The following is a 27,645-nucleotide window of genomic DNA, read 5'->3' as shown; positions in this document are numbered from 1 at the left end:
GTTCCGTAGTGTGCCATGTGTCATTCCTCCTCCCCGCTTCATAGCAATAGAATGAGACTCATCTGTGTTGTGTTCATAAATTTGGCCTGCAGATGGCACTGTTTTACTCTTATAACTGTACAAGATTATCTAGACCATTCTGCATTGTTTGTTCCAGTTATGACCTGCAACAATCTGTGAAGCACTCAGCTGTAAATTGTTGCCTGATGGATTGTGTCCTGATCCCAGCAGATGGACCTATTAGTCTGTATACACCCTGGAACCTTTCCCAAAGGAGGAATAGAGACATGCTTACTTATATTCTCATTAGTAGGTTGTTGGTGTGCTGGTAACCAGTCTCTACAGTATTGTTAAATTATAGTGGAGAAGAAAGGGTTGTAACCTATGTTGTCTAGAACTGTGTTTCTCAACATTTTATTGATATGTACAGTGGGGCGTGAAAGTTTGGGCAACCTTGTTAATCGTCATGATTTTCCTGTATAAATCGTTGGTTGTTACCATAAAAAAGTCAGTTAAATATATCATATAGGAGACACACACAGATATATTTGAGAAGTGAAATGAAGGTTTATTGGATTTACAGAAAGTGCACAATAATTGTTTAAATAAAATTAGGCAGGTGCATAAATTTGGGCACTGTTGTCATTTTATTGATTCCAAAACCTTTAGAACTAATTATTGGAACTCATATTGGCTTGGTAAGCTCAGTGACCCCTGACCTACATACACAGGTGAATCCAATTAAGAGAAAGAGTATTTAAGGGGGTCAATTGTAAGTTTCCCTCCTCTTTTCATTTTCTCTAAAGAGTAGCAATATGGGGGTCTCAAAACAACTCTGAAAAGACCTGAAGACAAAGATTGTTCACCATCATGGTTTAGGGGAAGGATACAGAAAGCTGTCTCAGAGATTTCAGCTGTCTGTTTCCACAGTTAGGAACATATTGAGGAAATGGAAGACTACAGGCTCAGTTCAAGTTAAGGCTCTAAGTGGCAGACCAAGAAAAATCTCGGATAGACAGAAGCGACGAATGGTGAGAACAGTCAGAGTCAACCCACAGACCAGCACCAAAGGCCTACAACATCATCTTGCTGCAGATGGAGTCACTGTGCATCGTTCAACCATTCAGCGCACTTTACACAAGGAGATGCTGTATGTGTGATGCAGAGGAAGCCTTTTCTCCGCCCCCAGCACAAACAGAGCTGCTTAAGGTGTGCTAAAGCACATTTGGACAAGCCAGCTTCATTTTGGAATAAGGTGCTGTGGACTGATGAAACTAAAATTGAGCTATTTGGGCATAACAAGGGCCATTATGCATTAAGAAAAAAGAACACAGCGTTCCAAGAAAAACACCTGCTACCTACAGTAAAATATGGTGGTGGTTCTATCATGCTGTGTGGCTGTGTGGCCAGTGCAGGGACTGGGAATCTTGTCAAAGTTGAGGGATGCATGGATTCCACTCAGTATCAGCAGATTCTGGAGACCAATGTCCAGGAATCAGTGACAAAGCTGAAGCTGCGCCGGGGTTGGATCTTTCAACAATACAACGACCCTAAATCCACTAAGGCATTCATGCAAAGGAACAAGTACAACATTCTGGAGTGTTAATCTCAGTCCCCAGACCTAAATATAATTGAAAATTTGTGGTGTGAGTTAAAGGAGTCATCAGGCAATCTATAACAAAATGAGTGGTACTTACCGGGGGCTTCCTCCAGCTTCAAGCTCCCAGGATGTCCCTCGCCGCAGCTGTGCCCGCAGCCGTTCGCTACAGGTCCGTCCCGGTCCCCGGCGATGACGTCAGAGTCGCTCCATACTGCGACTGCGTGAACTGCGCTCTCAATCACCGCCACGTGGGCCGGAGCGGACTGCGCAAGCACAGAACAACTGCGCCTGTGCAGTCCGCTCCGGCCCACGTGGCGGTGATCGACAGCGCCGCTCACGCAGGGGACCAGGACGGACCTGCAGTGAACGGCTGCGGGCAGAGCTGCGGCGAGGGACATCCTGGGAGCCCCCGGTAAGTACCACTCATTTTACTATGGTTTGCCTGACAACTCCTTTAAAGAGAGCTGTCCATGCTCGGAAGCCATCAAACATGAATGAACTAGAAATGTTTTGTAAAGCGGAATGGTCCAAAATACCTTCAACCAGAATCCAGACTCATTAGAACCTACAGGAAGCGTTTAGAGGCTGTAATTTCTGATAAGGAGGATCTACTATATATTGATTTAATTTCTTTTTTGTGGTGCCCAAATTTATGCACCTGCCTAATTTTGTTTAAACAATTATTGTACGATTTCTGTAAATCCAATAAACTTCATTTCACTTCTCAAATATCACAGTATGTGTCTCCTGTTTGATATATTTAACTGACATTTTTTTATCGTACCAACCAACAATTTATACAGGAAAATCATGACGATTAACAAGGTTGCCTAAACTTTCGCATCCCACTGTACCCCTTTTAAAACCCCGTACTCACCAAGTAACCCCTAGCATAGTAACCATTTATCACAAGGACCCCTGGACATTATATATTTAATCATAGTACCTGTTAATTGGTTCTAAACAATTTCCAAACATTTACTATTGCTTTTAATTAGCTAATTAACACTAATTTGGTGTTTTTTAAATAAGATTGATCATTTTCTAAAACTCTAAATTTGTTATTCTTGGTTAATTATATCAAGCCCAAGTACCCCCTGGAACCATTAGAAGTACCCCCTGGGGTACGCGTACCACATGTTGAGAACCTACGGTCTAGACTACACGAAAAAAAATATTGTGCTAGGCGGTTCACTTTACATTAAATATACAGATAGTATTTCAACTTAAAATTTTGCTATTTTCCTGGAGTTAGTTTCCTATTCAATCCACAGCTTTAAAGTAGCTATGGTGATGAAGGTCATCTTTTTTTTTTTGTAAAAAAAAAGTGCAATGTGGTTACAGATGGCAGACATGGAGATTATTTGCACAGCAGACAACCTTCCATCTCACAGAAGATCTTGCATCTAATGGAAATACCAAGATGGGGTGCAGTCTATAGGTGGCTCTTCCCAAATGTTCTCCAGCCTTTGAGCCCACTTAATAAGCATGTCTCTCCGCTTTGCTTCAGCCACATACTCTGGTGCGTAGGATATTTGAGGAGCCAGAACTTGAAATCCACAGAAGTGCAATATGCCATGCTGAGAGATCAAAAACAGCAAACATTAGAGGTACAGGTTAATCCCGGTAAGCTATAATATAAGACTACAAGGATGAGCCTTATTTTAAAGGAAATTGTTTTTAAAGCCAAGGACACAGTTCTAAACATACCATTTCATAATTTATTATGCAGATTGTCTTTTATCTTTTTTTGTGGCAAAAGGAGGTTTCTACAGCTAAAAATACAGCCTTTTAAAAAATGGACACATGATCTGTAGTTGAAGTAGTTAGCAGCAGGCTCTGTCAAAAGATGACAGATGAACAGACCAACATTCCAACATTCCAACCGAGATCGTTTAACTATCTTATTAAAGAAAACGTGCTAAGAGACTGTTACAGATAGCTCATGCTTGTGCATTTTGAAAGGCCGTCATGATGGATCACATTGGATCAAATCGTTCAACGTCAGATCTTTCAGGCTGGGTGCACACTTAGCAGAAACACTAGCGTAGCGGGAAACGCTGCATTTTATGCAGCAATGTTAGTCTGTGGGGTGCAGAAGAAGCTGTGTTTCAATACGTTTTTACAGTATGCGTTTCGCAAACGCTGGTAGTGTTGCATAATATGCAGGATGGCTGCCAAAACGCACACAATGAAAGTCTATGGTAACTCATATGCATTGCGCTTTGCATGCGGGTTTTAATGCGTTTTTAATAAAAAATTGAAGATTTCTGATGCGTCTCCGCTTCCTGTTGTCTTCCTAGTGATTCGCATAAACTTAAATAAAACCACACATACAAAACGCATATGTGTTTTACATTAGCAAACCACAAACGCATTAAAACGCATGTGCGTAAAATAAAGCAAAACGCACCAAAAACGTGGTTAAAACGCAATAGAAAAATCACAAACGCACCATCCTAAAAAGCTACTTTTTCACGCTATGTCATATGTGAACCCAGCTTTAATGATGTTTGCGCTAAAGCCTATGGAACTTCCCCCTGCATCCTTCATCATTTAACAATCCTATCGTTGACACTCTTCTTGTTGCTGTTGTCAACATTCCATCGCTACACAGCTTTAGTATAAAGATCGTGTAAACTTTGTTCATTGGCAGTTTACAGCAATTCAGTCTTGTGATGGGTACTAAGCTTAAGCCCAAGCACTCTGTTATTGCGCTAGTGCAGTGATGGCTAACCTTGGCACTCCAGCTGTGACAAAACTACAAATCCCTTCATGCCTCTGCCTTCCCGAGGTATGCTTAGAGCTGTCAGAGTATTGCAATGCCTTATGGGACTTGTAGTTCCACCACAGCTGGAGTGCCAAGGTTAGCCATCACTGCGCTAGTGGAACACACTTTGGGGTTGATTCACAAAACTTACTTATTTCTCATCTTTACTGTAAGGAGAGCTAATGCATGAGAAACAAATGGAAGATAATTCAGGAAATAAACAGATAAAGAGAGATAAACCATGAGTTAAAGAGAGTCTGAAGCGAAAAAAATTTGCTACATTTACCTTTTAACTCACTTCAATACTCTCATAATTAGCGTTAAACCACCGCATCCCCGCCGAAAAACGAGGGCTGCAGACCCCCAAAATCCCCAGGGGTGGGGGGAATCTGGCCGGCCCTTCCTGGAAGGGGCAGAGCTCGCTGCTGTAGCTCTGCCTCTTCTGATGTCAATCGCGGCGGATCGCCGCCTTTCCCTGCACGGCACGGCGATTGATGACAGGAGAGGCAGAGCTACAGCTCATAGCTCTGCTTCTTAAGGCCCATACACACATCGGATTTCCGTGAACGACGGGTCGTTTGAACGTCCCGTCGTTCGCCCGCTAAATCGGGCATGTGTACAGACTGTCGTTCGCCAAACTCACTCTTATCAAGTGAACGACAGTCTGTACACACGCCCGATCTAGCGGGCGAACGACTGAACGACGGGATGTTCAAACGACCCGTCGTTCACGGAAATCCGACGTGTGTATGGGCCTTACGGGCAGCACAATCCACAACCAAGTTGGTCGTGGATGTTTGCCCGGGGATTTGGGGGGTCTGCAGCCCTCGTTTTTTGGCGGGGATGTGGCGGTTTACCACTGATGAGACTTCTGAAGCGAATTAAAAGGTAAATACAGTGACTTGCAAAAGTATTCGGCCCCCTTGAAGTTTTCCACATTTTGTCATATTACTGCCACAACCATGAATCAATTTCATTGGAATTCCACGTGAAAGACCAATACAAAGTGGTGTACACGTGAGAAGTGGAACGAAAATCATAAATGATTCCAAACATTTTTTTTACAAATCAGTAACTGTAAAGTGGGGTGTGCATAATTATTCGGCCCCCTGAGTCAATACTTTGTAGAACCACCTTTTGCTGCAATTACAGCTGCCAGTCTTTTAGGGTATGTCTCTACCAGCTTTGCACATCTAGAGACTGAAATCCTTGCCCATTCTTCTTTGCAAAACAGCTCCAGCTCAGTCAGATTAGATGGACAGCGTTTGTGAACAGCAGTTTTCACATCTTGCCACAGATTCTCGATTGGATTTAGATCTGGACTTTGACTGGGCCATTCTAACACATGGATATGTTTTGTTTTAAACCATTCCATTGTTGCCCTGGCTTTATGTTTAGGGTCGTTGTCCTGCTGGAAGGTAAACCTCCACAACAGTCTCAAGTCTTTTGCAGACTCCAAGAGGTTTTCTTCCAAGATTGCCTTGTATTTGGCTCCATCCATCTTCCCATCAACTCTGACCAGCTTCCTTGTCCCTGCTGAAGAGAAACACCCCCAGAGCATGATGCTGCCACCACCATATTTGACAGTGGGGATGGTGTGTTCAGAGTGATGTGCAGTGTTAGTTTTCCGCCACACATAGCATTCTGCATTTTGGTCAAAAAGTTCCATTTTGGTCTCATTTGACCATAGCACCTTCTTCCACATGTTTGCTGTGTCCCCCACGTGGCTTGTGACAAACTGCAAATGAGACTTATGGTTTTCTGTTAACAATGGCCTTCTTCTTGCCACTCTTCCATAAAGGCCAACTTTGTGTAGTGCACAACTAATAGTTGTCCTATGGACAGATTCCCCCAGCTGAGCTGTAGATCTCTGCAGCTCATCCAGAGTCACCATGGGCCTCTTGACTGCATTTCTGATCAGCACTCTCCTTGTTCGGCCTGTGAGTTTAGGTGGACGGCTTTGTCTTGGTAGGTTTTCAATTGTGCGATACTCCTTCCATTTCTGAATGATCGCTTGAACAGCGATCCATGGGATGTTCAAGGCTTTGGAAATCTTTTTGTAGCCTAAGCCTGGTTTAAATTTCTCAATAAATGTATCCCTGACCTGTCTGGTGTGTTCTTTGGATTTCACGGTGTTGTTGCTCCAAAGATTCTCTTAGACAACCTCTGAGGCTGTCACAGAGCAGCTCTATTTGTACTGACAATAGATTACACACAGGTCCACTATATTTAGTCATTAGCACTCATCAGGCAATGTCTATGGGCAACTGACTGCACTCAGGCCAAAGGGGGCTTAATAATTATGCACACCCCACTTTGCAGTTATTTATTTGTAAAAAATGTTTGGAATCATGTATGATTTTCATTCCACATATCACGTGTACACCACTTTGTGTTAGTCTTTCATGTGGAATTCCAATAAAATTGATTCATGTTTGTGGCAGTAATATGACAAAATGTGAAAAACTTCAAGGGGGCCGAATACTTTTGCAAGCCACTGTATATAAAATATAGCAAAAAAAATTTTCGCTTCAGAGTCTCTTTAAGTCAGGAAAGGAGAGATAAATTGTGAGATTGTAAGTAAGGTGAGATAATTCAACAGAAAAGCTTTGTGAATCAACCCCATTATCACATTATGGCCACAGTGCAGCCAGCCTGTCCTGTATCCAATTGCAACCAGCAGATGGTGTGCACTTACATTTTGTATCGTCACGACTGAGATAAGTACAGTATTATTATTATTAATATCATTTTTAAATGTTAACATATTATGCAGACGTACACAAAAATACAGTGTTTTTAAGACTATAAGATGCTCCTGACCATACGATGCACCTAGGTTTAGAAGACGAAAAAAGGTAAAAAGTATATACTAAACCTGGTGCATCCATGGTGAAGGGGCATCTTGTTGATTATGCCCCCTTTGCACCTCATGCCCCCTTTGTACCTCTAGTGTCTCCCTGTGTCCTCCTCTGTCCCCCTTGTGTCCTCCTGTCCCCCCCAACGAGTCCACCTCTGTCCTCCTTGGATACTCCTCTATGCCCCTTTGTGTCCTCTGCTCGGCCCCTTTGTGTCACCCTGTATCCTCTTTTTATCCCTGTGTCCTCCTCTTCATGGGCACAGTACAGGGAGTCCATGACATTTCAGCGGGTTGGGGGTTTGTATTAGCAGGCGTTCACAAGTCGGGAACTCCCTGCATTTGGACAATAAGACGCAGTGACTTTTTCCCCCACTTTTTTGGGGGGAAAAGTGAGTCTTATAGTCCAAACAATACAGTAAGTCATGCTCACATACATAATATACAAATACACAAGAGAAGATGAAGTATGGCACTAGAGATGGCCCGAACCTCCGATTTTCAGTCCGCGAATGCGAACTTCTGACACACCAAACTCACCGTGTAATGCACCGCAAACAGCTGCTAGCAGCGGCCTTAAAAATTCAGGAATCCACATGGAGTCCTGGACCATGTTGGTGGTGGCGGAGAAGGCAGTCAAGCGGCCTGCAGGCAGAGGTGCTGTGTGGGGAGCGACTTAGTCTTGGGGCAGGCAGTCACATGGAGTGCAGGCAGAGATGCTGTGTGTGGGGACTGACTTAGTTTTCGGGCGGGCAGTAGCCCTCCGGGATCCATGCCTCATTCATTTTGAAAAAGGTGAGGTACTGAACACTTTTGTGACTTAGGCGACTCGTCTTCTCAGTGACAATGCCTCCAGCTGCGCTGAAGGTCCTTTCTGACAGGACGCTTGAGGCAGGGCAAGCCAGAAGTTGGATGGCAAATTGGGACAGCTCTGGCCACAGGTCAAGCCTGCACACCCAGTAGTCTAAGGGTTCATCTCTGCTCACAGTGTCTACATCCACACTTAAGGCCAGGCAGTTGGCTACCTGCCGGTTGAGGCGTCGGTGGAGGGTGGATCTGGAAGGGCTAAGGCAAGGCGTTGGACTAAAGAATGTCCACATGTCCGACATCACCATGAGATCGCTGGAGCGTCCTGTCCTTGCCTGCGTGGACATGAGAGAAGGATTACTGGCAGTGGTACCTTTATTGCGTTGTGCTGTGACAACACCCTTAAACGCATTGTAAAGCATAGTTGCCAGCTTGTTCAGCAAGTGCTGCATCCTTTCTGCCTTCTGGTGATTTGGAAACATCTCCGCCACTTTGTGCCTATACTGAGGGTCTAGTAGCGTGGCCACCCAGTACAGCTCATTCCCCTTGAGTTTTTTTTATACGGGGGTACCTCAACAGGCTGGACAGCATGAAAGACGCCATCTGCACAAAGTTGGATGCAGACATACTATCCATCTCCTCTTGCTCTTCCTCAGAAACTTCAGGTAAGTCCTGATCCTCCCCCCAGCCATGAACAATACCACGGGAACGTTGAGCAGCACAAGCCCCCTGCGACGCCTGATGCGATTGTTCTTCTGCCGCCACCTCCTCCTCATCCTCCAAAGAAACACCTTCCCTATCATCAGAGTCTGACTCCTCTTCCCCACACGGCTCTTACTCCTCAGATTTATTATTACGTATAAGCCAGGGAGTAAAAATGTCAAGGCAGATGCCCTGTCTAGATGTTTTGAGCCCGAGACAGTACAGCCACCAACTCCCGAGAACATACTGCCCGAAAAAGTTGTTGTGGCAGCCACCGAGACCTGGGAAGATTGGTCGCTTACTTGGGGCCTTATCAACAGGATAGTCCCGAGGGGAAACCTGACGGAGTTCTATTTGTGCCACTTCATTTGCGGCTGCAAATTTTTACAATTGTTTCATGCACATAAAAATGCAGGGCACCCTGGGGTGGCCAGAACGCAGGATTTACTGTCTAGGTGTGTGTGGTGGCCATCACTGGTCCTAGATTGTAGGGAGTTTGTCAGAAACTGTACAGTTTGTGCCAGGAATAAGCCATCCAGACAGGCTCCTGTGGGCACCCTTCAGTCTTTGCCAGTACCTAAGGGAACCATGGACTCATTTGTCCATGGACTTTGTGGGCGAACTCCCCAGGTCCGAGGGGAAAACAGTCATATGGGTGGTAGTCGACAGGTTCAGCAAAATGGCTCACTTTATTCCACTGGACGGACTCCCCTCTGCCCAGGAACTGGCGGATCTCTTCATTTAACACATTTTTGGCATACCAGAAAATGTGGTGTCAGATAGGAGAGTCCAGTTTGTGTCGAAACTCTGGAAAGCCTTTTGTCATCACCTGTCATTTTCCTCCGGCTACCACCCACAGACCAATGGGCAAACTGAGAGGGTTAATCAGTCTTTAGAGCAGTTCCTTAGATGCTATGTGGCTGACGCGCAGTTAGAATGGGCAAAGTTCTTGCCATTTGCAGAATTTGCGCATAACAACCTGAAAAGTTCCTCTTCAGGCTTTTCTCCCTTTCAGGTGGTGACGGGGAGGTCTCCCGAATTCTCTCCATTGCCAGTGGTGTCTTCTCCTTTCCCTGCTTTGGAAGAGTGGCAGGGATCTTTTAAGGAGATTTGGACCATGGTCAAAAGGAACATGGAAAAGGCCTTCCAGACCCAGAAGAAGCAGGCTGATAGAAAGCGATCAGTAGAGTGGGACTTTGTACTCGGAGACATGGTGTGGGTCTCTACCCGACATCTGGCACTGAAACAGCCATCAGCAAAATTGGGTCCCAGATATATAGGCCCATACCCTGTGTCTAAATAGATTAATAATGTCACTTATGTAATTTCATTACCACCCAGTATAAGAGGTGTTAAGTCATTCCATGTGTCTTTGATGAAGCCGGCTGTGCATGTGGATTCCTCTCCTCCCCCCCCCCCCTCGATAATTGATGGGGAACCTGAGTATGAGATTGAGCGGATTTTGAATTCTCGGCGGGTGCGTAACTCGGTACAGTACCTTGTGCATTGGAAGTTTCATGAGTTGCATCCTGAGAAGCCATGCAGGACGTGTCCGGAGTCCACGCCTCAAGGGGGGGGGGGTACTGTAACAAACGTTGGAGGGGCAGCTGCGGTGAACAGCGCTACCACCGCAGCTGCCTCCAGCTCCCTGTTTAGCAATGTATCTGTGCCTCAGGCGTCTAGCACGCCGAGGACGGGTCTGTCAGTTGCACATAGGGTTGCATTGTCGCGTCAGAGGAGATGCTCGCCGTTCCTCATTGGTTGATAGGAGGGGGCGTGCCAGAGGGGTCTCTTCTGCTTCATAAGCCTAGCTGAATCACTCGCAACTTGTCTGCTGTTGCGAATACTTTGTGTTAGCGCTCAGACCCTTAGATAGTTCCGGTGTGCTTTGATCCGGAAGGAAACTGGGGATTTCACACAAGATAGGAATTGTTTGATAGCCTTAAAGATTTACATTACTGTGTTATTATTTGTGCATGACTCTGGCTCGTTCTGACTACTCTTCTGCCCATCTGATCTTGCTGCCGACTCTGCTTGCTTATACCTTTTCTGTCTCTACCTCCCGATTTTGTACTGCATCTGTCTGTCTGTTGCCGAACCCGATCTGTCTGGCCACTCTACTCTCACCAGAGGGCCCTTGACTCTGGTGAGGGGCACTGTACTGTTAGTACCCACCAGCTCCTCTGGTGAGGTATTGCCAAAGCTATCAGTACTACTGTTGCCGAACCCGATCTGTCTGACCACTCTACCAGAGGGCCCTTGACTCTGGTGAGGGGCACTGTACTGTTAGTACCCACCAGCTCCTCTGGTGAGGTATTGCCAAAGCTATCAGTATTACTGTTGCACAGATCACTCATTGCTATTTGTTGTCACATCAGCTTCTTATATACCAGTATTATAGGTGATTCTGCAGATCACCATATAATCAGGTATATATCTGCATTATAGGTGATACTGCAGATCACCTAATAATCAGAATTCTGTTCTTTGCTGACACAAATCGTTACAATTAAAAGCCAGGATCACCGCAGGGAGTGGCAGAAATGGCAAAGAGGGATCCAGGAGATCACAGTGACTTGATTGGTATGTTTTTTATTGTACAAATCGGACAGTACAGATTCTCAAGAGGCGGGTTTTGAGAATCTTTTTTAATTTGTGGTACAAATCTAGAAAATGAGAGAAGTTGCTGAGTGGGAGCAGCTCTAAAAAAGTTCTAAAGCCATGCATGGGGAAACGTTTAAAATAATTATGACTGTTTCCAATTGGTAGCCATCGTGCTACAAGCCCTCAAGCTCCCCATCTATCATGGACCCTTGGCGTACATCCTCTGCGGCTAAATACTAGTGGGTTGAGTTAGCACATGTGCATGAGGTCTCCAGCTCTTTATGCAGTCGGGAGGTCAGCTGATCTACTACTATATCTGTTTGCTGCCTGCCACCACTTCTTGCCTGGTCTATGACTATACCTGTTTCTGCTAACTTTGATCTTTTGCCTGAACCTGGCAATGCCTTGTCTTCATCAACTCCCTACTGGAGTCTCCCTTCATTCTCCTGATGAATACAGGGAGTGCAGAATTATTAGGCAAATGAGTATTTTGACCACATCATCCTCTTTATGCATGTTGTCTTACTCCAAGCTGTATAGGCTCGAAAGCCTACTACCAATTAAGCATGTTAGGCGATGAGCATCTCTGTAATGAGAAGGGGTGTGGTCTAATGACATCAACACCCTATATCAGGTGTGCATAATTATTAGGCAACTTCCTTTCCTTTGGCAAAATGGGTCAAAAGAAGGACTTGACAGGCTCAGAAAAGTCAAAAATAGTGAGATATCTTGCAGAGGGATGCAGCACTCTTAAAATTGCAAAGCTTCTGAAGCGTGATAATCGAACAATCAAGCGTTTCATTCAAAATAGTCAACAGGGTCGCAAGAAACGTGTGGAAAAACCAAGGCGCAAAATAACTGCCCATGAACTGAGAAAAGTCAAGCGTGCAGCTGCCAAGATGCCACTTGCCACCAGTTTGGATATATTTCAGAGCTGCAACATCACTGGAGTGCCCAAAAGCACAAGGTGTGCAATACTCAGAGACATGGCCAAGGTAAGAAAGGCTGAAAGACGACCACCACTGAACAAGACACACAAGCTGAAACGTCAAGACTGGGCCAAGAAATATCTCAAGACTGATTTTTCTAAGGGTTTATGGACTGATGAAATGAGAGTGAGTCTTGATGGGCCAGATGGATGGGCCCGTGGCTGGATTGGTAAAGGGCAGAGAGCTCCAGTCCGATTCAGACGCCAGCAAGGTGGAGGTGGAGTACTGGTTTGGGCTGGTATCATCAAAGATGAGCTTGTGGGGCCTTTTCGGGTTGAGGATGGAGTCAAGCTCAACTCCCAGTCCTACTGCCAGTTTCTGGAAGACACCTTCTTCAAGCAGTGGTACAGGAAGAGGTCTGCATCCTTCAAGAAAAACATGATTTTCATGCAGGACAATGCTCCATCACACGCGTCCAAGTACTCCACAGCGTGGCTGGCAAGAAAGGGTATAAAAGAAGAAAAACTAATGACATGGCCTCCTTGTTCACCTGATCTGAACCCCATTGAGAACCTGTGGTCCATCATAAAATGTGAGATTTACAAGGAGGGAAAACAGTACACCTCTCTGAACAGTGTATGGGAGGCTGTGGTTGCTGCTGCATGCAATGTTGATGGTGAACAGATCAAAACACTGACAGAATCCATGGATGGCAGGCTTTTGAGTGTCCTTGCAAAGAAAGGTGTCTATATTGGTCACTGATTTGTTTTTGTTTTGTTTTTGAATGTCAGAAATGTATATTTGTGAATGTTGAGATGTTATATTGCTTTCACTGGTAAAAATAAATAATTGAAATGGGTATATATTTGTTTTCTGTTAAGTTGCCTAATAATTATGCACAGTAATAGTCACCTGCACACACAGATATCCCCCTAAAATAGCTAAAACTAAAAACAAACTAAAAACTACTTTCAAAAATATTCAGCTTTGATATTAATGAGTTTTTTGGGTTCATTGAGAACATGGTTGTTGTTCAATAATACAATTATTCCTCAAAAATATCACTTGCCTAATAATTCTGCACTCCCTGTATTAGCTTCTAGAGAGAGATCTATTATATGGGGGCTGGTAATTTTGGTAATTCAATTAAAACTAATCAGAAACATTCACTAAATGTGCTACATGCACACGCACGCTACTTGCTCTAATGATCAAAGTGTCCTGGGTACCTCATCCTAACTACATCTATTGCAGGGCAAGTCTTAAACAGGTATCACTATATCAGTAAGATATTGCCCTTATGACTTCTTTTCTACTTCAGCATGTTTAAACCTGAAAGCATAGCTCCCAACTGATCCTCTTTTGGAAGGACAGTCCCTCTTTGGGAGCCCTGTACCTCTTTCTCCCTTATTTGTCCCTGTTTCAGAACTGATGTACAGATCTGTGTAAATATATGTAGTTTTCAACAGAAAAATGTGTTTAAATTACTCTAAACTTTATTTCTATTCTTTAAATTGATAATATTTCCTATTTTTAAATGTTAATATAAAGGAAAATGAAACAGGATAGAGAGGACCCGTGTGGTTTGAATTATAAAACAACATATTTTTCTTTTGAAATCTTTATGGTATGAATGACTAGGGGTGTGTGTGTGTGTGTGGGGGGGGGGGGGGGTTTAGGGGTGTGGCAGGGGTGTGGCTTAAGTGTCCCTCTTTCTAATCTCAAAAAGTTGGGAGGTATGCTAAAAGTATGTTATACGTAGCAGACAGTATTTTCCCAAAAATATATAGATTCAATATAATGCTTTACTTTATAAATATTTTATAAATACTTACTTGGATAGGCCAAAGAAGATATTTGACATCACCTTTTACTCCTTCTTTGCTAAACATATCTTCCGTTCCACCAGTTGTAAACGAAAGTAGCGCAATTTTACCCTTCACAGCAAAAAGGTAAAATTGTTTAGAAAATTTTTATTGAAACACAAAATACTCAAATGAGGTCCTGATCACAGAAAGAAATTGAAGAAACCCCAAATATAGGTCAGTTAATTACAAAAAAACAAAAACAGGGAGAGGGTCTATCATGAATGATGCAGTTAGAACAATAGGCATCAGGGCCAGATTTACAGCTCAGGAGCCTATAGGCACAGAAGTTGTGGCGCCCCTAAACTCCACCCCTCAGCAAAGGCCCCACCCCAAGTCACACCCCCTATTTTTATGAAATAAAACCAGACAAGGAAATGCAAATATTATCAAAGAAAAATACAGAACAGCAACTATATGCAAATATTACCAATGATATACAGAATTTAAAAAATATAGGACAATATTACCAACAACGAGCCAAATACAAATCACAAAGAAATTATACTAACAACACAAAAGTTGCATATGGTCTCGTGGGTGGGACCATGGCTCAGTCATCAGGCCAATCACTACACTGCTACTCAGCAAGTGCGATGATTGTCCTGATGATGGAGCAATGGACTTGCCCATGAGACCATCGGCTACAGTGATAACACAAATTACTGTACATCATCTTTGGCTGAAGCTACACTCGGGACACAGTGTGGCATGGAGCTGAGGGAAAGCAGAGGATTCAGGAAGACAAAGGGGGACACATCGGGACATCAGAGTACAGGGGGTACAGAGTAAGACACGGGGACAGCAAAGGGGGACACCAGGAGGACACGGGGACAGCGGATAATACGGGAACAGTAGAGGACACAGGGACAGCAGTTAACTTACCTTGTCGCCGCCTATAGCCAATGTTCTCGACATTGCGTTTCATGTCCCTCCACTACCTCCACCCTCTGGGTTTGAAGGAGGAAGCATTGGGAATATGGAATGCTAAGGAAAGCAATGTGGAGCACATTAGGTGGCGGCTAGGATAGGTAAACTGTCTCACTGTCATGGTCCGCACATTTAAATCATAATTTGGAAAACAAACGTCAGAGCTCATTCACAATTAGAAGATGTCCTTGCTATATAAACAATATATAATTAATATCAATAAAGCTAGGATATAACACTAGCTATGGTAGGAATTACAGGGGGATGCATAGGGGGTGGCCACGGAAGGAATATCCAGAGGGTGGGCACAAAAGGAATGCACAGAGGATGGGCATGGAGGGAATGCACAGAGGGTAGGAACAGGCAGAAAATGCTTACAGAATGGGCATGAGGGGAAAGCACAAAGGGTGGGTGCAGGGGGGCACACAGAGGGGGGGGGGCATGGGTGGGGTACGCACAAAGGGTGAGCATGTGGGGGAAGCACAGAGGGTGGGCAGAAGGGGAATGCACAGAAGGTTGGCACTGGTGGGGTACACACAAAGGGTGGGCATGAGGGGGAAGCACAGATGGTGGGCACAGGCAGGGTACACACAGAGGGTGGGCAACCACAGAGGATGGGCATAGGGAGGAAGCACAGAGGGTTGGTACAAAGAGGGTGAGCATGGGTTGGGTACACACAGAGGGTGGGCATGAGAGGGAAGCACAGAGGGTGGGCATGAGGAGGGAGCACAGAGGGTGGGCACAAAGAGGATGGGCTTGGGCTGGGTACACATACAGGGTTGAGACATCCGCCTGGGGCTCAGCTCTCCATTCTACTGCCTGTACCAGCGCCATCCGGATAAGTATATTGCCTCATTTTCCCCTGTGTCACTTTTTCAGTACGCAGTATCATTGTCACAGTTCATTAAGTGTCACTGCCTCACATGTCCCTGCACTTGTGGACATATATTTTTTGATCATATTGATGATATGACCTCTAGCACAGTTAAGTATATAAATTAGTGCATTGCACATGTTCAGAGAGTTCGTTTGGTAGCTAGGTGAAGGGTGAGGTGTTTTTAATTTCCTTTTTTTCCCATCTAGTTGACATTTTAGGGTTTTTGGTTTAGTTCCCACTAGACTGCTTATAAAAACTGGCATTTTGCATGGTAGAGTAGGACTCACCAGATTGGGGACACTTTGGCGCAGTTGGTGAGCTTAAGCGCGTTAAAGCGTAACCAAGAGCCCCTGTCACTTGGTACCTATACCACTCTTCCTTAGCTATATACTGAACCCGAGTTCAATCACTGGGGGTAGCTCTGCATTGAGCACCCCACGGTGTAATCTCTTAAAGCTATCAGCTACATATCTGATTATTGGGCGCTTATTACTATTATATATATATATATATATATATATGTACAGTGGTGTGAAAAACTATTTGCCCCCTTCCTGATTTCTTATTCTTTTGCATGTTTGTCACACTTAAATGTTTCTGCTCATCAAAAACCGTTAACTATTAGTCAAAGATAACATAATTGAACACAAAATGCAGTTTTAAATGATGGTTTTTATTATTTAGTGAGAAAAAAAACTCAAAACCTACATGGCCCTGTGTGAAAAAGAAATTGCCCCCTGAACCTAATAACTGGTTGGGCCACCCTTAGCAGCAATAACTGCAATCAAGCGTTTGCGATAACTTGCAACGAGTCTTTTACAGCGCTCTGGAGGAATTTTGGCCCACTCATCTTTGCAGAATTGTTGTAATTCAGCTTTATTTGAGGGGTTTCTTGCATGAACCGCCTTTTTAAGGTCATGCCACAACATCTCAATAGGATTCAGGTCAGGACTTTGACTAGGCCACTCCAAAGTCTTCATTTTGTTTTTCTTCAGCCATTCAGAGGTGGATTTGCTGGTGTGTTTTGGGTCATTATCCTGCTGCAGCACCAAAGATCGCTTCAGCTTGAGTTGACGAACAGATGGCCGGACATTCTCCTTCAGGATTTTTTGGTAGACAGTAGAATTCATGGTTCCATCTATCACAGCAAGCCTTCCAGGTCCTAAAGCAGCAAAACAACCCCAGAACATCACACTACCACCACCATATTTTACTGTTGGTATGATGTTCTTTTGCTAAAATGCTGTGTTACTTCTACGCCAGATGTAACGGGACACGCACCTTCCAAAAAGTTCAACTTTTGTCTTAGCGGTCCACAAGGTATTTTCCCAAAAGTCTTGGCAATCATTGAGATGTGTTTTAGCAAAATTGAGACGAGCCTTAATGTTCTTTTTGCTTAAAAGTGGTTTGCGCCTTGGATATCTGCCATGCAGGTCGTTTTTGCCCAGTCTCTTTCTCATGGTGGAGTCGTGAACACTGACCTTAATTGAGACAAGTGAGTCCTACAGTTCTTTAGATGTTGTCCTGGGGTCTGTTGTGGCCTCTCGGATGAGTTTTCTTTGCGCTCTTGGGGTAATTTTGGTCGACCGGCCACTCCTGGGAAGGTTCATCACTGTTCCATGTTTTTGCCATCTGTGGATAATGGCTCTCACTGTGGTTCGCTGGAGTCCCAAAGCTTTAGAAATGGCTTTATAACTTTTACCAGACTGATAGATCTCAATTACAGTACTTTTGTTCTCATTTGTTCCTGAATTTCTTTGGATCTTGGCATGATGTCTAGCTTTTGAGGTGCTTTTGGTCTACTTCTCTGTGTCAGATATCTCCTATTTAAGTGATTTCTTGATTGAAACAGGTGTGGCAGTAATCAGGCCTGGGGGTGACTACAGAAATTGAACTCAGGTGTGATAAACCACAGTTAAGTTAATTTTTAACAAGGGGGGCAATTACTTTTTCACACAGGGCCATGTAGATTTGGAGTTTTTTTTGTCACTAAATAATAAAAACCATCATTTAAAACTGCATTTTGTGTTCAATTATGTTATCTTTGACTAATAGTTAACGGTTTTTGATGAGCAGAAACATTTAAGTGTGACAAACATGCAAAAGAATAAGAAATCAGGAAGGGGGCAAATAGTTTTTCACACCACTGTACATATACAGTGGGGTGCAAAAGTATTCGGCCCCCTTGAAGTTTTCCACATTTTGTCACATTACTGCCACAAACATGCATCAATTTCATTGGAATTCCACGTAAAAGACCAATACAAAGTGGTGTACAGGTGAGAAGTGGATAGAAAATCATACATCATTCCAAACATTTTTTACAATTGAATAACTGCAAAGTGGGGTGTGCGTAATTATTCAGCCCCCCGAGTCAATACTTTGTAGAACCACCTTTTGCTGCAATTACAGCTGCCAGTTTTTTAGGGTATGTCTCTACCAGCTTTGCACATCTAGAGACTGAAATCCTTGCCCATTCTTCGTTGCAAAACAGCTCCAGCTCAGTCTGATTAGATGGACAGCGTTTGTGAACAGCAGTTTTCAGATCTTGCCACAGATTCTCGATTGGATTTAGATCTGGACTTTGACTGGGCCATTCTAACACATAGATATGTTTTGTTTTAAACCATTCCATTGTTGCCCTGGCTTTATGTTTAGGGTCATTGTCCTGCTGGAAGGTGAACCTCCGCCCCAGTCTCAAGTCTTTTGCAGTCTCCAAGAGGTTTTCTTCCAAGTTTGCCCTGTATTTGGCTCCATCCATCTTCCCATCAACTCTGACCAGCTTCCCTGTCCCTGCTGAAGAGATGCACCCCCTGAGCATGATGCTGCCACCACCATATTTGACAGTGGGGATGGTGTGTTCAGAGTGATGTGCAGTGTTAGTTTTCCACCACACATAGAGTTTTCCATTTTGGCCAAAAAGTTCCATTTTGGTCTCATCTGACATGAGCACCTTCTTCCACATGGTTGCTGTGTTGGGGGACATGTGGGGGCATGGCTTGTAGCAAACTGCAAACGGGACTTCTTATGCTTTCTGTTAACAATGCCTTTCTTCTTGCCATTCTTCCATAAAGGCCAACTTTGTGCAGTGCATGACTAATAGTTGTCCTATGGATAGAGTCTCCCACCTGAGCTGTAGATCTCTGCAGCTCATCCAGAGTCACCATGGGCCTCTTGACTGCATTTCTGATCAACGCTCTCCTTGTTCGGCCTGTGAGTTTAGGTGGATGGCCTTGTCTTGGTAGGTGTACAGTTGTGCCATACTCCTTACATTTCTGAATGATCGCTTGAACAGTGCTCCGTGGGATGTTCAAGGCTTTGGAAATCTTTTTGTAGCCTAAGCCTGCTTTAAATTTCTCAATAAATCGATCCCTGACCTGTCTTGTGTGTTCTTTGGACTTCACGGTGTTGTTGCTCCCAATATTCTCTTAGACAACCTCTGAGGCCCTCACAGAGCAGCTGTATTTTTACTGACATTAGATTACACACAGGTGCACTCTATTTAGTCATTAGCACTCATCAGGCAATGTCTATAGGCAACTGACTGCACTCAGATCAAAGGGGGCTTAATAATTATGCACACACCACTTTGCAGTTATTTATTTGTAAAAAATGTATATATATATATATATATATATATATATGGATATATATATATATATATATATATATATATAGATATATATATAGATATAGATATAGATATATAGATATAGATATAGATATATATATATAGATATAGATATAGATATATAGATATAGATATAGATATATATATAGATAGATATATATATATATATATATATATATATATATATATAGATAGGTAGATATATTATATATATATATATATATAGATAGATATAGAGGTAGAGATAGAGAGATAGAGATATAGAGAGATAGAGAGATAGAGATATAGAGATGTAGAGATATATAGATATAGATATAGCTATAGATACATACAGGTAGATATATATATACATATAGATGCATTGTTATTATGGATATACAGGCAGTATGATTCTTTTTAACTGTTTTTATTGAAAAAAACAAACAAACAAAAAAAACTGCTCTATAGTGATTATTGATGAATTGTTAATACATATTTGTACTTTTTGAATACTACAATTGTGTGGTGCTGTGTTTAAAGGACCTGCTCCTTCTTTTCTTGTCATTACATTGGTCCTAGCATACACAATAGATAGTGTTGCTGAGATATTGCATGTGAGTTCAGATGCAGCAACAAACCTTTGTCTTGAACCTAAAGTGAAAAGAATATAGAGGCTGTCATATTTATTTTCTTTTAAACAGTAGCAGTTGCTGGGCAGTCCTGCTAATCTCTTTGGCTGCAGTAGTGTCTGAATCATACACCTGAAACAAGCATGCAGTTAATCTAGTCAGACGTCAGTCAGAAACATCTGATCTGCTTGTTTGCTCAGGGTCTATAGATACATACACACGTCTGATATTCCTGAACGACTTGTCGTTCAAACCGGTCATTTGAACGACAATTCGGCGTGTGTAAGAACGATCGTTAGACTGATCGCAGCAGTCTTGACTGATCCGCTTGGCGGATCCGTGAACTAACTGTCCTTCAAACAACAGTTAGGTCCGTACATGTGTACAGTTTGACACTAATAGACTTTTAAACAAGTTGTTTGATCAGTCATTTGATCTAGACTATTGTTCTATCTAGTACATTGACCAGTCAAACGACATGTAAATTAGCTGTAATTAGCATTTCAAAAACATTTTGTCGTCTGTGTGTACAAGAAGTCTGAATGACTTTTTGCTTGAATGGCAAGTTGCTTAAACTTCCGGTTTGAAAGACAATCGGGCATAAAATCAGACGTGAGTACGCACCTTATGGCTAAACATTTTATGCTAGGTACACAAAATGTAACTTCCCATCTGATTGACAGGAAATGGACAATTACTTCTGATACGTTCAATCTGTTTCTGATCGATAAAGGGATTGATTTTTAGGTTATCATTGGAAAACCGATCCCTTAATCGATTGGGAGCAGTTTGGACATGTACAAACTATACAACTTCTCATCATATTATCCATCGATCGGATTGGAAATTGAATTGTATTTACCAAGCATTAGAGACAGAGGATCAGCAGGACAGCCAGGCAATTTGAATTGTTTAAAAGGAAATAAATATGTCAGCCTCCATGATTCTCACACTTCAGGTGTGCATTGACAATACAGTTAATTATGTACACTGCAGTGCACTTGCATGTTTTATGTGTATACTAGTAGACCCAAGCCCATTTAAAAACGGGCTCTAGGTCTTTTTTTTTCCGCCGCCAGTCACTGCGCATGCGCGCGCACGCAACTGCTCGCCCACCTTGCTCCCTGGTCCCTCCAGCTGTCCATTACTGCGCACATGCGCAGTAACAAAATAACAGGGACACAGGGACGCTGCAAACTGCTGGATGCAGCGACACAGGCTAATTATTATATAGGATTATTATTATTATTACCATCATCATCTCCATTCCATTTTCTCTACCTGCTCCCCTTCCTCTTTAATTTTTAAAAATGCTTGTATAGTCAGTTACATTTTCCTTTAAACATGAACTAATTTGAGGTTTTGACAGACTCTTTCCCTCTTAAAATGGATTAAAATATGATAGGTAGCCAATAACAGAGACCCATAAGATATAATGGTGTTAATATAGCACACCTTTAGCAGTCCGGTGTCATAACAGCCAGGGAAGTCAAAGGCAAATCCCTGTACAAAGACTCGATCTATCCAGCCCTTCATGATAGCAGGAAAGCTGAACCAGTACAAAGGAAACTGAAAAAGAAGAAGAAAGGCAGGCATTCTACTTTTACTTTATTTTCATTTAACCAATCAATACACACAGAAACGTAAAAAATGCTCCATGTACTTCATTAGCCTGAAAGCTTGACAGATATAGTGACTCAAGAGTGACCCCTCCCCTGACATGAACAAAGTGAGTTGACATCCACTGGACCTGCCCATGTGAGTCAGCCAGAGATTTTGCAGTCAGGATTGGAGGGGTCCATCTGTTCAACACAGATCAGGCTAGATACATATCTGGATCAGGACCAGTAGGGTGCTTAGAAAAGTGCACACAGGACAGGAGCAGGGCCGGATTTCTGGAATAACACCATAGGTAGAGATTTTGCGTACATAGAATTTTAAGTTCGCGAACGGTCGAATGCAAACTTCTGCAGATGTTCGCGAACAGGTGAATCTGGCGAACCCACCATAGACTTCAATGGGCAAGCGTATTTTAAAACCTACAAAGACTGTTTAAGGCCACAAAAGTGATGGAAAAGTTGTTTCAAGGGGTCTAACACCGGGACAGGGGCATGCCAGAGGGGGATCCATGCCAAAAGTCTCACCAAAAATTATCGAGTTGCTGCAAAGTCTGGTTTTAATCCCTAAAGGGCAGAAATCACATTATGCAAAGCTCTGGGTGTCAGTGGGCTGTGGAGTGTCTCACACAGAGAAATGCAATAGTACTATAAGAATACAGTGAAATAATAATGCACTGGAGTGGTTCTGTGCATGTAACTTAATGAGGCAACAGAAGTAGTGTGCAGACAGCTCTGGGTGTCAGTGGGCTGTGAAGTGTCACACAAAAACACAGGAGACCAATGTACCAGCCCTCAAAAGGCCTGTTTGGGTGCTTTCATAGCAAGCGAGGAACAAGAACACAGGCCTAGCTAATGCTTTCCCCACCTATCTGCAGCAAGTCTGACACTGCTCTCACTAACAGTCAGCAGCCAGCAGAGCATTAATCCAATATGGCCACTGCTACTGCTTTTTGATAGGTGGGTGGGGGTCCAGGAAGGGGTGCTAGCTGATTGGCTGCCATGTGTCTGCTGACTGTGAGGTAAGAGGTCAAAGTTTGGCTCCATGATGATGTATAGGAGGCAGGTCGAACACGCCAAATGTTTGCTGTTCGCAGATGTTTGCAGAATACTGCTTGCCGGCGAACTGTTTGGGCCATTTCTAATCATAGGCCTTGGGTGCTGCCAGAGGGGGGCAACAGGGCATGGAAGAAGTTAGCTGTATATGAAAGAGGGTGCTGCAAATAGGAAGCAACACATGGAAGAGTGGAGCTGCTGCCAAAGGGAGCTGTACCAGAAAGAAAGGGAATGCTGTACATGGTAATTTCAAACCATATAATCTTCAGCGCTATTCTCAATATTCCACCACCAGTGACACCAATAAACAAGATGCGCTTACCAGAGTATGTTTAGACCTTAATTACAGGGTCTAAAAATGAAGCATCATAGGACCAGCGGCTGGTGTCTTCCCTGCCGGCCTCCGTACACATACACTGGTATCCACCATTATTAGGACAGTCACATCCACCAGAACTCGCAAGTGTGTGCAAAAAAGATAAAAACACTCATCTAAGCGTATCAACCTTTAAGGCTTTTAATGTCAACAACATTTTTAAAAACAAACTTAAAAAAAGCACTCACATATGGGCCCTTGCGACAGGGACCCAGAATGATGATAAGCGTGAAAATATACCAGGACGCCGTCCAGCCAAATGTCTGCCACAGCCGACCGGTTTCACTAGCGTAGTTTCATCAGGTGCTAAAAGATAAATGGCTGATATTGGCTTTTTTATACCTTAAAAGTCCGCAGAAAGGCATTCCTCCCTCAGACGCCGGAGCGAAGATGCTTACTTCATTTCCAAAATGGCGCTGCATTCCAAGCAGCGTCACTTCCACTTCCGGTCAGCCGGATACTATTGTTTATAAAAAGTTTGCGTCATAAAGCGGAGAAGGCATGCCCAAGCACGCATTACTTCCTTCCTTATAAAAAAGATGCCCGAAATATGCACCATTGCAACAAAGGTTTTTTAACATCTAGCATTTTTTCTAAATTTAGATACAGTAAACCTATCTTAAATTAATAAGGCTGCTCTGCTTCCTGTTTACAAATATATGGTATTCATTCATATTATAAAACAAGTCTGCCATCTAGTGGCCAAAATTAAAATTTACATTCCAAAAAGGTCACCATCCAATTTTATGCATTAGAAATAAAACAATTTAAATCTAACTCTATATTTAAGCCATGTAGAGCCATACAATTTAATTCATATACCCATTTGGTCTCAAGTTTTGATCAAGTCTGATCAAGTCTGCTACATGATTGAAGTGTTTTCTGATCAAGTCTGCTACATGATTGAAGTGTTTTCTGGTCAGGTCCACCACATGATTGAAGTGTTTTCTGGTCAGGTCCACCACATGATTGAAGTGTTTTCTGGTCAGGTATGCCACATGATTGAAGTGTTTTCTGGTCAGGTCCGCCACATGATTGAAGTGTTTTCTGGTCAGGTATGCCACATGATTGAAGTGTTTTCTGATCAAGTCTGCTACATGATTGAAGTGTTTTCTGGTCAGGTCTGCCACATGATTGAAGTGTTTTCTGATCAAGTCTGCTACATGATTGAAGTGTTTTCTGGTCAGGTCTGCTACATTTTAGGGTAGCTGCATGGCTCGGCATGGGACGCCACGCCGTCCCTACTCTCACCTCAGCATCCACTACAGGTCTGTAAAAGGGCCCTATCCACCACCGTGCATGCCGTCTGACCTTTCAGACCGTGACCGCCACTGCTTAGATCTGTAGTCCACATCCATCCATCCACTGGCTATCACCTATCCCATCTGGTCAATACGGACATCCAGATCCAACAAGTGGACTTCAACAATGGAGCACCGTATGTGATGAGTAGGCATGGTGAGCCAAGCTTAATATATTGCACCTGTACTCTGAATGTGAGGCGCTGTCATGTGCTTACATGCTGCATCTTGCTTCTGCATATGTATCACAGTTGCTCTGACTTTGCTGTTGACCAGCTGCTAAACCTCTGCACACTGCTACACTGCTTACAGTGCTGTGTGACGTGCATAGCACTTACAGACTTTGTTTCTGTTGCCAGTGTGAGGACATTTGAGGTGGACTTGGGCACAGGGCTTTTTCAACCATGGTCCCTTAAAGAGACTTTGTCTATACTATGCAGCCTGTTGGGCCTTTCTATGCATACAGCTTCATCTGTTTAACCAGCATTGACCAGCAGTTGTTCGTTCCTATTTGATCACTAGAGTTAGATGCCGGCGGATGTTTGTGGGTGTGAGGTTGTTGTGGGTTTGATGAGTGGTGACGGGGTGGTCATCCCATGTTCTTTTTACATTTTATGTTTTATTATTGGAGTATTCAATAAATTTTAATATTTTTGCAAATAAGAGATAATTGTAGAATTTGTGTTTGTCATGTAGAAGGGGGTACTGTATGTCCTGCATTTTAAAAAAGATTCCACTGCCAGCTTTTTGATTATTATAGGTCTGCTACAGGATTGAAGTATTTGCTGGTCAGGTCTGCCACATGATTGAAGTGTTTTCTGGTCAGGTCTGCCACATGATTGCACGTATTTTCTGGTCAAATCTGCCACATGATTGAACATATTTTCTGGTCAAATCTGCCGACTTGATTGAACGTGTTTTTTCGTCAAATCTGCCAACATGATTGAACGTATTTTCTGGGCAAATCTGCTCACATTACGTGTATTTTCTTGAGAAAACCTGCACAATTATGTGAATTTTCTGGGGAAAGGGTCACCAAAACTTAGGCCCATTGTCTTTGGGTTGCACTTTTAAAGGGAACCCGAGGTGAGAATAATATTAAGGCTACCATATTTATCTCCTTTTAAGCAATACCAGTTGCCTGGCTGCCGTGCTGGTCCTCTGCCTAAAATTCTTTCAACCATAGACCCTGAACAAGCATGCAGCAGGTCAGGGGTTTATGACAATATTGTTCTGGGTCCCTGTCGCAAGGCAAGGGCCCATATGTGAGTGCTTTTTTAACTTTGTTTTTAAAAAATTTGTTGACATTAAAAGCCTTAAAGGTTGATACGCTTAGATGAGTGTTTTTATCTTTTTTGCATACACTTGCGAGTTCTGGTGGATGTGACTGTCCTAATAATGGTGGATACCAGTGTATGTGTACGGAGGCCGGCAGGGAAGACACCAGCCGCTGGTCCTATGATGCTTCATTTTTAGACCCTGTAATTAAGGTCTAAACATACTGTGGTAAGCGCATCTTGTTTATTGGTGTCACTGGTGGTGGAATATTGAGAATAGCGCTGAAGATTATATGGTTTGATGTTTCTGAAAACACTATACTGGAGTGTTGGACTTTAGCAGCTTATTTCATTTGGGACTTTTTTGTTTGGTTGTGCTGATATAGTCAACAAATATTGAACATGGAAATTACACACAGAAAAGGGGACTGCATATGGCATTGGGACAGAGACGGCTCTACGCAGGTGCAAGAGGGGGCGGGGCCCCCTCAAATAAATCTTGTGCCCCCTCAAACAGGTGGGGTGGCAGTGGAGAGAGAAGAGGGAGCGATGGGCACAGCGGTGGGGAAGGGGGGACGTCTCCCTAAAGTGGGGAGAAAAAGTACCTGCGTCTTATAGTCCGAATGTCCGAATGTAACCTACCCTGGTGCTTGTTTCCCTGTATAGGAAATAAATGGTCCCAAGCGAGCGGCAGCAGTACTGTCCAGAGCGGCATAGCAGCAGCCGCTGTAACTACGCACACTGCTTGTCCTTTGATCTTAAACCCCCCCCCCCCCGCGTGCCCCGCAGCAGCGCGATCCAGAATGTTTGCATGTGGCATAGGAGGTCCTTTGACATCATAGATCATAGCTGGTCCTGCTGGTCTCGCCCAGAAGCTGTCACCTCTAATGCTGGTCCTTTAAACTTGCCTAGAATACGCCGCCCGCCATTATCTACAATACTCGTCCTTTGATCTTGCCCAGCATGACCTGGATGACATTGACAGGCGATTCAGCCGCTATAGCGGCAGAGTCCTCAGGCTTCCGTACTACCTTGTTTACATACGTCACCCCATGACCCGGCGCACGTGCGACGCAGGTCATTAGAGAGCGCCAGTAAACAAGGTAGTATGGAAGCCTGAGGACTCTGCCGCTATAGCGGCTGAATTGCCTGTCATCCGGGATCGTGCTAATGGGGTCTGACGCTGGGCAAGATTAAAGGACGAGCATTGGAGATAACGGCGGTCGGCGTATTCTGGGCAAGTTTAAAGGACCAGCATTAGAGATAATGGCGGGTGACTGCTTCTGGGTGAGATCAAAGGACCAGCTATGCTGATCACGGTGGCTTCTCCTATGCCACATGCAAACATTGTGGATCATGCTACTGTGGGGTACACTGGGAGGATTAAGATCAAAGGACAAGTAGTGTGCATAGTTACAGCGGCTGCTGCTATGACCCTTAGAAGTACTATGGATCACACTGGTGCTGCTGCCATCATTTACATGGCATGGACACCCACACTAATTTACCATAAATGTAATGTTTAGTTAGTGTAGTTGGGGAAAGAAAGGAAGGGATGGGGGTTGTGTAGTGCAGTGTAGCTTGGGGGGGGGGGGGGGGGGCAGCAGGAGTTAGTGAAGTGTAGTTTAGTATAGTTTGTGGGGGCAGCAGGGGTTAGTGTAACTTGGCAGTGTAACAAGGTCCATAAGACACTCCTGGACCATGGATGCACCCAGGTTTAGTATATCTTTTTCCCCTGGTTTTTACCCCATAAACCTCGGTGCGTCTTATAGTCCGGAGCGTCTTATAGTCCGAAAAATACGGTATTTTCACATTTTAAATAAAGTGCCATTTAAGCCA

General features: G+C 43.6%; 1 protein-coding gene across 1 annotated transcript in view; it reads right to left on the bottom strand.

Moving 5' to 3' along the window:
* Positions 1-2,434: 2,434 nt before the first annotated feature.
* The window catches only part of NQO2 (N-ribosyldihydronicotinamide:quinone dehydrogenase 2), a 35,227-nt gene continuing 10,016 nt past the window's right edge, over positions 2,435-27,645 (bottom strand). Inside the window, exons 4-6 of the mRNA XM_068234610.1 lie at positions 21,636-21,749; positions 14,105-14,206; positions 2,435-3,180 (exon numbers count right to left, since the gene is read on the bottom strand). Of these exons, the coding sequence (XP_068090711.1) occupies positions 3,007-3,180; positions 14,105-14,206; positions 21,636-21,749 (390 nt within the window). The 3' untranslated portion in view covers positions 2,435-3,006. The remainder of the gene's footprint in view (positions 3,181-14,104; positions 14,207-21,635; positions 21,750-27,645) is intronic.

Source organism: Hyperolius riggenbachi, chromosome 5 (assembly GCF_040937935.1).
Source record: "Hyperolius riggenbachi isolate aHypRig1 chromosome 5, aHypRig1.pri, whole genome shotgun sequence".
Lineage (NCBI taxonomy): Eukaryota > Metazoa > Chordata > Amphibia > Anura > Hyperoliidae > Hyperolius > Hyperolius riggenbachi.
Note: the sequence above shows the minus strand (reverse complement) of the source record. Positions and strands in the feature narration are given on the sequence as shown.